Source organism: Cyanistes caeruleus, chromosome 19 (genome assembly GCF_971803275.1).
Source record: "Cyanistes caeruleus chromosome 19, bCyaCae1.hap1.1, whole genome shotgun sequence".
NCBI lineage: Eukaryota > Metazoa > Chordata > Aves > Passeriformes > Paridae > Cyanistes > Cyanistes caeruleus.
Window position 1 is genome coordinate 9,490,758 of NC_141719.1, and position 13,558 is coordinate 9,504,315.

The window sequence follows — 13,558 nt, forward strand, 5'->3', positions numbered from 1 at the left end:
TAAACCATGGCCATGGGTCCTCTCCCTCTGCAGAGTGGCACTGCAGGATCAGGCCAGACATCGGTTGTGGAGCCTTAGGAGCTGCTTGTGAGCTGCCAAAATTCACTCTTCTTCTTCCATGGCAACCCAGCAAACATTCCCATCCTGCCCTCGTTTTAGGGGGTGGGGTTTGATCACACACAGTACAGCTGATAGGGGAAAACCAGATCATTTTGCTTTCAAAACCTTCCAAGAAATCAGACCAAAAAATCCTTGGGAGAGACAGGAATCGTAAATGAGCCACGTTTATCTCCTAAAAAAATGGGAGAAAGCAGCATTTCCAGCCTGTGAAATTTTACCAGCAAGTTATATGCTTGAGAGTGTTGTTTGAAAGGAAATGTTGCTACATGGCCATTGAACATATTCTTAATAATAAATTGTGGTGAAGACAGAACTAGTTAATATCCTTTGAAGGAAATAGGAGCTTTTTGTGGCAAGGAACCATTTATTTTGGATTATATCATAAGAAGTTTTTGACTGCAGTGAAAAGTCTGGAGAGTGGGGAAAGGGATTTTCCTTCAGAAGTTGATTTTCTGTTACAGCCCATGTGGGCAGCAAATTCCTCTGTCTTCCCTTTCTTTGTTATTCTCTGTTCTTTTCACTGTGAAACGCCAAAGTTTCCTGTTTCAATATTGATATTTAACAGTGCCCTGATTGCTGGGGGTTAACAACATCCATCCCTGGGCTCTGTCAGTGCCGGTGGGAAGAGCTTAACGAGCCCCTTGGAAGTGTGTTTTTCTCCCCTCCCTCAGGAATTTGGTTTAAGATCTTCACAGGGAAGTATTTAATGTGCTTTCATTAAGTCAGGGTTTCTTTTTCCTCTTCCAGTTTTGCTCTCAGGCTTCGTTTGGCTCCCGGGGCTGGTCCAGGCCCTGCAGGAGCAGTCAGGGTCGGTGCTAGGGCAGGTTTGAGTGATGCTGCAGCCAGCTGCTGGCATTAGAACCAGAAAATCAGGGAGTCATCAAGGGTGGAAGAGCTCTCCAAGCTCATGGGATGCAAACCCAGCACTTCCAAGCCCACCACCGTGTCCCCTCGTGCCACACCTCGAGCACTTCAGGGGTGGTGATCCCACCACTGCCCTGGGCAGCCTCTTCCAATGCCTGACCACCCTTCTGGGGAAGAAATTCCTCCTAATTTCTAATCTAAACGTCCCCAGGCACAATTTGAGGCTGTTTCCTCTCACCCTGAGGTGGAACCGCTGCCTTGAGCAGTGCACTTGCAGGAAAGGTTTTGTACAGGTGGCACCTCCTTCAGCACCACTCGGTTCAGTATTCACTGTGGGCCATTTATTTTGGCCAAAAGAAAGCAGATTTAAGCTTCTGCTTAACGTCACAAATACCCTGCACGTTTTGCTTATCAAAGCTGGCTTCTGGAGATGTCTCCCAGCATCACTCCAAACCAGGCTGGGTTTTTTTTCCCCCCTCAATTATTCTTAAAACTTGGCTTTTGAGTCAAGTGCTTGTGGATTTCTCCATGTGCCAAATTGCAGGGAGAACTCTCAAATGAGCTTTAGCTCGAAGGCTCAGGGAGCAGCAAGGCTCCAGGGGTTGTTTACACAGAAAATTCACGTCCTTTTGGGTGCTGGGGAGCAGATGTACGATCCCATCTGCTGAGCCACCAGCAGAGCCTTCTGCAGGAGGAGCCACATTTAGACTTGGTGCTGCGTGTGGTGGCTCACTGGGCCTTTCCTTACTGCAAATCCCAAGGGATTGCAGTAAAAACCCTCTGCTGGGTTTTTGTGCCACCGCAGAACCGGTGGTTTGTGCCTCAGGACGGAGCCTTGTGCTGTGATTTTGGTGTCTGAGGCACCTCGTGCCTGCCATGGGTGGCTGCTGTGTTTCAGTCCATGAGCTGGGGACTCCTTTATTTCATCACCTGCTTTTCTCAGATTTGCAATCTCCCAAAGCTCAGTTTCCCTGTCAGATGGGGCTGGAAGGGGCCCGTGGCTTTGCACTTTGCCACAAGCGACACAGACCGGCAGATAAACACACGCCGTGGTTTTGTCCAGGAAACAAAGCTAAAAATAGTAATGATTCATAAAAACACCGTGGAAAACACTGGTTTTTCTGGTGGATGGAACAGGTACCATCCAATTTTGTGTGCTATTAAACTGCCCCCACATTTGGAGCTCCTGTGCAGATGATTTTAATACGGCATCATCTCCCCAAGCCGACGTCTGCTGTGGCAAACTGGGGGATTTTATTTTGACAGCGACACACTTGCTTGGCAGTTCCTGTTGAACAGAACTGATCTGGAGACTTCCAATTATTCTTTTCCTTAAAAATAAAATAAAAAGCCTTTCAAGTTTGTGTTTGGGGGGAAAGTCATGTGTGAGCTGTTGAGTTCTGGAGCTGGGGTTGGGCTGGAGGGGGATCCTGGTTCCTGCAGCCTGCAGGGGTGGCTCTGCTTCTCATTTCTGCTCTCAGAGCATGCCATGCTCAGGATTGCTGATCCTCCCTGCACACCACGCACAGACATCGGCCCCAGAGGCTTGGATAAAGTGCTTTGCATGTTGGAACAAAAGGAGCTCAGAAATTTGCCCTGATCCGGTTAAAAGCCATGAAATCGCCTGATTTCAGCCCAGGATTCATTAAATAACCATAGGGTCAGCACATCAGCACCTTTGGGTGCTGCAAGTGCAAGTCCTGGCCATGGCAATTCCCACTTCCCATCCCTGCTCCTGGTGCCATCATGAAATCCATTATTCAAGCTCCTGTTGTTGCTTTCTGCTTTCTTGAAAAGAAAACCCCAAAGAATGTTAAATTCTGCCTGTGCCTCGGCAGCTCGAAGGCACAGACAGATTGTGCTTCAGAAAAATGGCAGAATTTCAAAATATTGTGTTCTGTGAAGAAGAGACAAGGAAAATAAACTCCCCAAAGTGCAGATTTTATTTCCCAGGGAGGAAAGGCTTTTAATGTTTATTTGGGTTTGGTGTTTTGCTCCCTGGTTCTGCTGACACGTGTGAACCACGATAAGATTGAACCTGTTCTGGGTCCAGTTCAAATCATCTCCAGTAGGTTCATTTTCTCATTTTCTCCCTCTCAGAGCAGGTTCAGGGACAGCACATGAGGTGGTGCAAGCAAATCCAAGAAGGATAAAATGAAAAAAAGGGAACAACAGAGCGAATTTGTGCCTGTTTTTTGTTTGCTTTTGTTTGTGCCTGTGTGATTGCAGCAAAGTGAAGGCCTGATTTAGTTCAGCAGTTCCTCCATAGGCAATTTGATGGATTTTTGTGTCTTTTCCACGTGCAAAATCAGTTTGAAGATGCTTTTCCCGTGCCTGTCTCGTTTCCTTGAGGATGCAGACAGGAGGCAGAGAGGTCTCTGTGATGGCAGCTTGGAAAACGCCAGAGGAACAGGGATTTTGTTTGCCTGCACTGCCAGACCTGCAATTTTGAGATTCCTGTATTTGGATAATGTGCCAGCATCCAGCAGACCTCTCCCTGTTTAACACCCCACAGGTCTGAGGTGCACTTGGCACAGCTTGGGCAGGAAAGGGAATCTGGAGCATCCAGCACAGCAGGGCTTGCTCCTCACTCCCACCTTCTGCATACAACTGAAAAGATAATAAATGGATAAAACTGAAAAACTGGAAGGAAAATGGTCAAAGAGCAGCTCTGCTCACTGTAGGAATTCCTCCACTGGTTGTTAGAATCGTTTTTGCTTCCTTACACACCAGCTTTTACTCTTTGGGAAATCTCTGAGCTGTTCTTTGTGCTCTCCATGACCTTTCTGCTTTTATTTTGCTTTTCCTGTGTGAGCTTGGGAGCTCCTGGGAGCAGAGAATTGGGTTTTTTTTTTCCAGTTTTTCTTCCCTATGTACATTCAGAGCTCTGTTGATTTGTAATACCAGCAGTGAGTGTGCACAGGGGTTTCCAGTAAATGCTGTTCCCACGAGGTGTCAGCTGGGTTCTTGCAGCCTGCCCCATCCTGGAATGATTTTGTCAAAAGGAGAGAGCATGATCCCCTCTTTTGAAGCAGACAAGGAAATAAAATACTAAAAAACCCACCCAAAAAATCACTAAAAATGGAAAAAAAACCCCCAAAACAAAGCTCCAAACCCAAACAAAAAAACTTTTAAAACAACCCCAAACAAAACAACAACAACAACAACAAAAAATAAATCCAAAAACTAAAACTCTAAAAAAAATTGCTAATCTGAATTGATTAATTGATTCATAAAGGTCATTTTCCATTCTGGTTTGTCTGCCCTTTGATCCAGCACCCCTCTGGCACTGGGATGCACAGGCATCTATTGATGTGTGAAAAGGGAAAACAAATTCAGACATGTATAGGTGAACTTTGGGAGAGAGGGTTGGGAGTAGAGAATAAAACTCCCGCTTAAAATAAAGAATAATTGATATAAAATGTTAGATTAAAAATGCTGAATGCCTAAATTAGATGCTTGTGCCTTTTTTGGGGGTGGATGGAGCAGGGATTTTATTACCCAGCCCAGCAGCCAGATGTTTACCTTGGGGTTTGGTGACATGACTGATGTTTCCAGGCTATTTTTTTTTTTTTTTTCTTTTCTCCATAAATTCGAGCCCCCGTGCTGAAATGGGGCTGGATCTGTGCAGTCATAAAAAGGTTCTTGTGTTTCTCTGCTCTGCCTGGCTCTCGTGGCTGCTGGTCTGGACCTCCTTTCCAGGAGAGCTGCAGCTGAGCTGCCTCAGATCTTGAGCTGCATCCAGCTCAGAAAAGCTTGGCTGGTCCATGTGAATAGAAACAAATGGCTTTGAAGCCTGCAAACTTGGAATTCTGCTTTATTTTTTGCTGGGTTTGCATAACTTTAATGACCAGGAGACGAAATGTGCCGTTAAACAGAATCAGGATCTGCACTTTGAGATGCAGTTTTAAGGAGATGTTTCATCCTGCCAGGGTTTGAAGTTATGTATCTGGAATGGTTTTAAGTCTGAGAAATGTTTGAAGGGGTCCTACGTGGGTAGGAGGAGAAATACCTCTCCCTTTGCATGTTCTCATGGGCTGCCTTTGCCAGAGCTCTTGCCTGTTTTCTGGACCAAGTTGGCAGCCAGGGCTCGCAGGTTTAAATGAAACCTTGCTGAACAAAGGCACTTTATGTTTGAACTCTGTGCCCTGAGTCTGCCCCACCAGCCTGGCCGGGCATTTCTGTTAAATAAGGTCAGCAAACACAGACAAACTGTGTTTTACAAATTAACCCCAAACAAATCATAACAACAACAAAAAAGTGCCTCTCTTTAACTCTGCCTCCTTCTTGTTTCGCAGGCAAGAAGAGAAACCCTGGGCTGAAAATTCCTAAGGAAGCCTTTGAGCAGCCACAGACGAGCTCCACGTAAGTCTGCAAACACTGAGGCAGAATGAAAAGCAAACCACCAAGCCCAGCTGCCTTCCAGCCTTGCCTGGCGCCTGGAAGTGTCCAAGGCCAGGCTGGATGGAGCTTGGAGCACCCTGGGGTAGTGGGAGGTGGGAGGGAGTGGAATGAAATGGTCTTTAAGGTCCCTTCCAATCCAAACCATTCTGGGATTCTGGGATAATTTCCCAGCCCTTGCATTTTCCAGGGGGTCTGGGCCCATCACCCTCTGCTCATTTGTGTCTCCTGTGCTGCTGAAAGATGCAGGAGAAGATAAAAGCCAGAATGAGCCCCCAGTTTTGACTGGTGTGTGGCACTTGGGCTGCCAGTTTGAGGAGCAGGCATTTGGTCAAGGCATAAAAACTCGTCCCCTTCCCATCTGCTCAGCCCTGAAGAAGGAATCCCTCTGTTTTTAAGGCACTTTGTGCAGCTCCAGCCTGCTTGGCTTTCTTTGCTTGGGTGAGGATTGTGTGTTTTTAGCCTGTTAACCTGTGCAGTGTGACTGAGGTGATGATTTATAGCAGGTTTAGATGTTCCTGCCCATGTTAGTCCATTTTTCATACAGGCTGGCAGAGGTTTGGTGCTTGGCACCTGCCTTGATTTCACAGTGAGTCCCTCTGGGTTCCTGCAGGGGCGAGCTGGGTGTGAGAAATCCAATTCCTGAGCCCTTTTTGGGGTGACTTTGTGGATCTGTTGATCCTGCAAAGCCAGGAGGCTGCTCAGGGCTGCAGGGGCCTCAGGGTGTGAGGGGGTGGCTTGGGGGTTGGATTTACTCACTGAGGGAAAATTGATCTTTGTAGGGAATATTTCAAATCTTTTCCCTTTTCTTTCAGGCCACCCAGAGATTTGGACTCCAAAGCCTGCATCTCTATTGGTGAGGAGGTAAGGCTGAGACCAGGTGATCATCCTGGGCTGGCTGCTTGTGGGATTGCTTCCCTTCAGCACCCCCAAAACAGGCAGATAATGAAATACCAGCTATTACAATAACCCAGCTCATTTCACCTGAAAGAGAAAGCAGTTGCTGGGTGAATAAAAGCTGAGAAGATCCATCCTGGGAGCTGGTGAGCTCTGGGGGCTGGTGAGCCACATCCAGCCATAAATATCCCAGTGGCACCTGGTGTTTGTGCTCCTGCAGCCAGGGCTGTGTGGGTGGCAGCCCAGAGTGGCCCCGTGGCCAGCTGGAGCTGCTGCTTGGCACTGCCCTGCTGGACGTGCCCCCTTTGCCTCCCATGACACGTGGGCTCCCTTCATATTTTCCACCATGGAAATTCCTTCCTCGCTGCCCTAAGGTGCAGCTAATCCCCTGGAAATAACCATTATAAAGCAAGTGGGTTGCTGACAGAGTTGTTTCACTCCCCTCTGCAGTTCCTTTGCTGATTTTGAAGCCTTCACCCAAAATATTTCTCTTTGCTAATATTGAAGGTCATCTCCTCAGGAGTTGAACTCAGGGTAGATGTTCCTGCCCTGGAAGCAAATCCTTCTGGCAGCATGGAGACCAGTCCACCTGGATGGAATAAAAAATATCAGGGGAAAAAAAAACCCAAACCCCAGGACAGTTATTTTGATGGGAGAAAAAGGCAGAGCAGAATTCCAAAAAAGCACTTTAAAGCTGGACAATAAATTTATGAGGTGCAAAAGATAGGCCTTGGTGTCAGTGAGGTGATTTATGCAGTGAAGTGCTAATCCAAGAGTGGTTTAAAATGCCTGATTTTGGAGGCTTTCCTTTCATTTTGCATTTTGTATTTCCCCTGGCTTGGAGCAGGGTCAGGGAAGCAGTGTGAGATGCAGCATGGTGCAGCAGGGAGGCAGAGAAATGCCTGCTCCATGAAAATCACCCATCCCCTGCAGTCCCAGGGGTGAGGGAAGGCTCCAGAAGGGCTCCATGCAGGGCTGGACACTGCAGAGGGAGCCACACTCAGCCCTGGAGTTTTCCAGGCATGGATCCGTGGCTGCCTCAGGGACTGGCACACCTTGGCTTGCATTTCCCAGGGACCTGTGACCTGTTGATCCAGGTTCCTTTGGGATGGGCACCAGCATTCCCACACTCCCCGTGACCCCAAGGGAAAGCCACTCACCCTGCTCTCCCTCTAAACTCTGCTTAAACTCTAAAACTCCAAGCGTGTTTTTGGAGAGGCTCCTGGTGAACAGCAGGAGTCAGAGATGCCTAAATCTCTGCTGTGGCTCCAAAATGTGTAGTCAGGGCTCCTTGTGCACATTGTCTCCCTGCTCTCTGTGGCATCCCCAGCTGGCTCATTGCAGCCTGCAGGGTTTTTTCTGCTGTGCCAGCAGAAAGCCTTGTGGGATTATTCCCTGGGAATCAGCTCATCCTCAGCCACTGCAGGGGGACTGACTGCTGGGCTTGTGCTTGCAGCAAACAGAGTGGCTGGGTTTAGTGGCAGAGGCAGATTTGAAACATCAAATTATTATTATTATTATTATTATTATTATTATTATTATTATTATTATTATTATTATTGTTGTTGTTGTTGTTGTTGTTGTTATTATTATTATTATTATTAGTGGCTGCACGATATTGTGGTATAAAGGAGAAGGGCAGGGATGCAGGGTCCATACAAATTCATCCCTTGTGTAAAGGTAGGAGAAAATGATGATGGACAAAGGAAATCCTCCCTGATTTGAAAATGGGGCACATTCAGCTGTGAATTCAGTATTTGGCCAATCTGCAGGTCTGGAGAAATAAGCTTTAAAACACCTGGATTGTTTGAGGGAAGAAGAGGATGGAAGGAAAATGAAATTAAGTGAGATTTGAGGTGATTTCCCGGGGAGGAGCTGCTGTGGTGTTTCCTATTCCAGCCCTCAGAGGATGGAGAACAATGAAAAATGAAAGTGCTGCCAGCTGAAGGTGGCTGGGAGGGACGAGACAAGAGCATGGAGTGACAGGACAAGGGGAAATAGATGCAAAAGGAAAAAGAGCAGGGCTAGATTGATATTAGGAGGAAATTCCTCCCTGTGGGGGTGAGAGGCCCTGGCACAGGGTGCCCAGAGCAGCTGGGGCTGCCCCTGGATCCCTGGAGTGCCCAAGGCCAGGCTGGACAGGGCTTGGAGCAGCCTGGGACAGGGGAAGGTGTCCCTGCCGTGGCAGGAGGGTGACATGAGATGATCTTTAGGGTTCCTCCCACACAAACCTTTCCAGGATTCCAGCTCAGAGGACTCTGTGGTGCTGTGATCCATGATTCCATGGTGCTGGGGTGTGGGTGGGCAGAGCACCCCACGGAAGGAATGGACTCTCCTGGACACAGCCTGGGCAGCGAGGATGGACCCCATGGCCCCAGCGTGCTCCCTCCCACCCCTCCCCACACTGGGACTGGGATTTTGGGACTCAGGCCCACAAAACACATCCCCTCAGAGCTCTGTGGGGCGGCTGCTGCTCCCTGCAGCCCCCCAGGGCCAGTGAGGGGCTGCACAGGGGGCACAGAACAAACACCCAGCGGCCACCCATGGCTTTTGTCCCCCAGAACTTTGAGGTGAAGGCCGATGACCTGGAGCCCATCTCCGAGCTGGGACGAGGTGCGTACGGGGTGGTGGAGAAGATGCGGCACATGCCCAGCGGGCAGATCATGGCAGTGAAGGTAGAGTGAGCCTCGGGGGGTCTGTCCTTTTCGGGGTGCTGGGCACACTTGGAATCACCCTTGTTCCTTTCCTGAGATTTGCTGCTTTCCTCATGAAATCCTCTTTCCACGCAGGGCCCGAGGGAGATTGGGGTTATTTAACTGTGGAAAGGGGGTGTTTTAAAAGTGGGATGCTCCAGCGTTGTGGTGCATCCATCATACTGCTCACCTCTATCCACACCATTCCTGTTTGCCTAGGATTCAATATGCCATCATTTTTTAAACACACACATGCATAGAAATTCACATATTGCTTTCTGCTGAAGCCCATCAGATTCACTTCATAATTATAAAGAAGAATAAATCTAATTGCACAAGAGACTCTTCTTCATCTGGGACTTTTTCAGTCTCCTTGGAACAGGGAGTTTTTGTTGGGATTTTCACGTTTTGCCTGCTGCAATGGGATCTTGACTCATGGCAGGCTTGTAGATATTATCACGAAAAGTTTTCATAACAACAGCTTAGGCTCATAAATTTGGAGATTAGGGAAATGGTCATGGGAAAAATTGTAGTTTGGGAAGGACCAGTTTTTGCCTGGCTGAATTTTAGCTTCCTTTCAGAGTAAGAGAAGCTCTGGAAGCTCTGAACAAACTCTTTGCTCATCAGTTGTGGGTAGATTTTGCAGTGGGTGCTGGCTGGCCCCAGGGTCTCTGTGCTTTGGTGTTCAGCAAAGTGCCAAACACCTCTCTGGGGGCGATGGGGGATCTCAGCTGGGCACGGCAGGAGCATTCAGGCTCTCTGTGATGCTGAGCAGTTCAGTTCTGTATCTGACCTGAGTGGCCTGGAGGATGTGTGTGACCTGTGTGTGCCCTGCTGTGGTGTTAGCCAGCCCAGGGTTCACCTCAAGGACGACTCTTCCTGGGAACTGCCCCATTTCCAAAGCCATGGGAGCCCAGTGGAGGGGGCTGGAGCTCTCCTTGTGCCCAAAACCTGCTGATGTAACACATGTCCACTGGACTCCCAAAGCCCCAGCCTTCCACCAGCCTGGAATTCGATTTCCTGCTCCCCTCTCCTCTCCCAAGCCACTTCTTTCTTTTGGCTCTTGCATAAGGAGTGGTGTTGGTGGGAAAGAGCCAAAGCAGCAGTGCTGGGAGGACCCCTGGGTGCTCCTACCGTGGGTGCTGGGCTGGGGACGTGCCTGTGACACAGGTGGTGACAAAGGGGTGCTGGAAGGGTCTGGGTGAGGTGCCAGGGCCCTGGGGCAGCCAGCCCTGACACGCTGTGCCTTCCAGCGGATCCGAGCCACGGTGAACAGCCAGGAGCAGAAGAGGTTGTTGATGGATCTGGATATCTCCATGAGGACGGTGGATTGTCCCTTCACCGTCACCTTTTACGGGGCGCTTTTCCGAGAGGTGAGGCTTCTTGGGACCGAGTTCCCACTCCTGCACTTCCTCCAAGTGCCAGGGGTTTAATCTGCACCTGGACACGGAGATTGGCTCGGTCCTGCCCTAAGGATGTGTCACTTGCTGTGGCTGTGAGTGTGGGACGGCCACCAGCACACAGCCTGGTCCTGTGGCATTACAACTGCCTGGCTTGGTTCCCTCCAGGTGGGGGAAAAGTGGGGAAAGCTCTGGAAAGCAGGATTTATTGGAGAGCTTTAAGCACAGCTCTGCAGAGCTGAACTTCTCCTGGCTGGGCATCGGGAGCCTCAGCTCCTGATAACCTTCTGGATTTCTCCTAAATCACTGTGGCTCTGCTTTGGGAAGAGGAGGCCCTAAATGGTAGGGAATGTGATCAGCACTGAATTCCAGAGCAGGGAAAGGAAAGGCCAGGACAGCTTTGCTGAATGGGCTTTAGAAAACAGGGAGAAGCCAACAAGGCCAGGGAGGGGAAGGGGAAGGGAAGGGGAAGGGAAAAGAGATGCTTTGTTGCAATATGTGTCTGTCTGCTTGCTTTACTCTCCAGGGAGACGTGTGGATTTGCATGGAGCTGATGGATACCTCACTGGACAAATTCTACAAACATGTCATTGACAAAGGCCTGACGATTCCTGAGGACATCCTGGGGAAAATCGCAGTCTCTGTGAGTAGCAGCAGGGTGAGGAGGGGAGGCAAAGGGGTTTCTCTCCTAAGCCAGGTCCTTCCTGAGCCAAGCTCCTGCTGTATGTGCAGGAGGAGGGTGGTCCATGGGGCCCTTCCCACAGCTGGCCTCACATGTCTGCTCTGAAGTGATGTTATTTATAAGCCATAAATATTTATATTTATAAGCCATAAATGTGTCCATCCATACACGTGATGGAGAGATGGCCCAGTGTGAGATGTGGGGAGGCTCCTGCAGCTCCTTTCCCTTCTCATCGGGGTCCTGGAACCCCCAGGAAGGTCCCTGGGTACCCACCAACACCTTGGGATGCTGACAGGGTGCAGCACTCACGGGGGACGTGGTTTTCCTGCCCTCCAGGCAGCTCTGGGGGTGAAGCCAGGTATCATTTCCTCCTCCTGGGTGCTGCCAGCTGTGACTGACTCCGGATTTGTCGTTTCAGATTGTAAAAGCACTAGAACATCTCCACAGTAAGCTCTCCGTGATCCACCGAGGTGAGTGCCACTGCCCTGCTCTCAGCCTGGCAAGGGCTCCCAAAATACCTGAGATAAAAGTGGGCCTTTGACAGCAGAAATTCTCCCCAGCATCTCATGACTTGTGGCAAAACCCAGGCAGAGGAGATGGCTGCAGTTTGCTCATTGAAATCTGCCTGCTGCTCCCGGTGTTCCCCTGAAGTGGGGTAGAAGGGGCTGCCGGAGGGAAGGCTGTTTCCCTGGGGCTGCTTTCCCCTAAACCCAGGCTGAAATTGAGCCAGGCCTTTCCCCTGACCTTGGAAAGCTTTTGGAGCAGGCTTTGCCCAGGTTTGTCCCGCTGCTCCACGGCTCTGTGCTGATGTGCAGTGAGAGGGATCTCGCTGCCATCCTCATCCTCCTGCACTGCTCCAGCCATCCTCACCCCCTCCATGAGCCTCCCTGAGCACAGCAGTCTGACACCTAAATGAAATCATAAATTCCCCTCCTTAAACCCTTCTGACTTTTTCCCCTCTGGAGCATCTCAAAGCTGCTGTGAACAAACTCAGAAACAAATTTGCAGTTGCTGCTTGACACCTTTATTTTTTAAAGGGTCATTTTCAATTTGTCATGAGGAGGAAAGAGCCCTCCCTGGAGTGTGTGAGCAGCAGAGTTCAGCTGGAACAGGCAGTGGCACTGGCTGTATTCTTCTGTGGCTGGGGGTTGAGTTTTTGCCTCCTGTATCACTGAAAGGAGGTGGAAAGCCCTTCTGGGCTGCTGGGTTTCTGTGTGCACTTGTTTGATTTCCACTGAAAATGGTCTTGTTTCAGTGCAGTAACAGATGGGTGAGGATTCTGGATACCTGAGGCTTTTGATTGCAGAATGCTGATTAGAGAGCAGATGTTAACGAGCTGTAAACCCACAGTTCTAATAAGCAGGACTCAACCACAGCTTCTGGCATCCTTCAAAGGCTGTTTCAGCTCTTCTGTTTAATTCTTTATCACGTGGAGACAGAGGATCTCCAGGAAGTGACCTGTTATTTCTGGGTGACAGCAGGGAAAGGATTGCTCCCTTTGGAGCATCCCAGAGAGAGCTGAAATTCCACCTGGGATCAGCCTCACAGAGCTCTGCTCTGCAGGAGAACACCTCCATGCTCTCCTGGGTATCACTGCCCGGCATCTCTGGATGCCTTCATTCCTTTTCTGCTGGGGATTGTCTGCCCTCACGAGCCTGAAGAGCACACCAGGGATTTGTAAAGCCACGATGGGAAGGGATAAATCTGGCAGCAATAGGTAGATGAGACTCTGGCCTGATTTCCATGGGGTGTGGAGCTCCCACTCTCCTGCTGCTGCTCACGCTGCAGTCGGGCTTCATATCCTTAAAATCAGAGGTCGTTTCTGAACTCTGATCCTCGTCTCAGTTTGCTGCTCCCTCCTTCCCCTGCAGCCCCACATCCTTCCCCCATGGGTTTTCCCTTGTGCTGGCATGATTCCAGACCCATGGGGCCCTGCCAGAGCTCCAGCCCTTTGCAGACACCCCACAGAATGACCCACAGCCCTGCGGAGCTGCTCGCTCCCGGTGTCCCTGAGCATTCCCTGAGCATTCCCTGAGCATTCCCTGAGCATTCCCTGAGATGTGCAGTCACCTCCTGCTCCCCCAGCTGGGAGAGGGGAGTGTGTGAGTGAAGGGACAGCAGCAGGACACATGACAGGCCCATGAGGCTGTCGCCTGAACGCGCCACAGCCGCGGCCAGCGGGTTTTTGGCACGCCCGGAGTGCTGGGCTCTGCTGGGCTCCTTGGCTGCCCTCTGCTGATAGAACCCTCTGAGGCTGCTTGTGGCTTGGCCCAGCCACCCCCTCGTGACAGTGACTGTGGTCTGTGTTCCTTCTTGCAGATGTAAAGCCCTCTAACGTGTTGATCAATACGCAGGGGCAGGTGAAAATGTGCGATTTTGGGATTAGCGGTTACCTCGTTGACTCTGTTGCTAAAACCATGGATGCAGGATGCAAACCCTACATGGCTGTAAGTTGAGAAGCTGCCTGGGGAGCAGCCAAAGGAGCATGAGGCCGGGGGGAA

At 50.0% G+C, this 13,558-nt stretch overlaps 1 protein-coding gene across 4 annotated transcripts in view; it reads left to right on the plus strand.

Annotated features, from left to right (window-relative positions):
- The window catches only part of MAP2K6 (mitogen-activated protein kinase kinase 6), a 51,170-nt gene that overhangs the window by 20,012 nt on the left and 17,600 nt on the right, over window positions 1-13,558 (plus strand). For all 4 annotated transcript variants that reach the window (XM_086857718.1, XM_023938849.2, XM_086857717.1 and 1 more), the window contains exons 2-8: window positions 5,283-5,349; window positions 6,201-6,249; window positions 8,844-8,957; window positions 10,229-10,348; window positions 10,902-11,018; window positions 11,476-11,527; window positions 13,377-13,504. In XM_086857718.1, coding sequence (XP_086713844.1) covers window positions 5,283-5,349; window positions 6,201-6,249; window positions 8,844-8,957; window positions 10,229-10,348; window positions 10,902-11,018; window positions 11,476-11,527; window positions 13,377-13,504 — 647 coding nt within the window. The remainder of the gene's footprint in view (window positions 1-5,282; window positions 5,350-6,200; window positions 6,250-8,843; window positions 8,958-10,228; window positions 10,349-10,901; window positions 11,019-11,475; window positions 11,528-13,376; window positions 13,505-13,558) is intronic.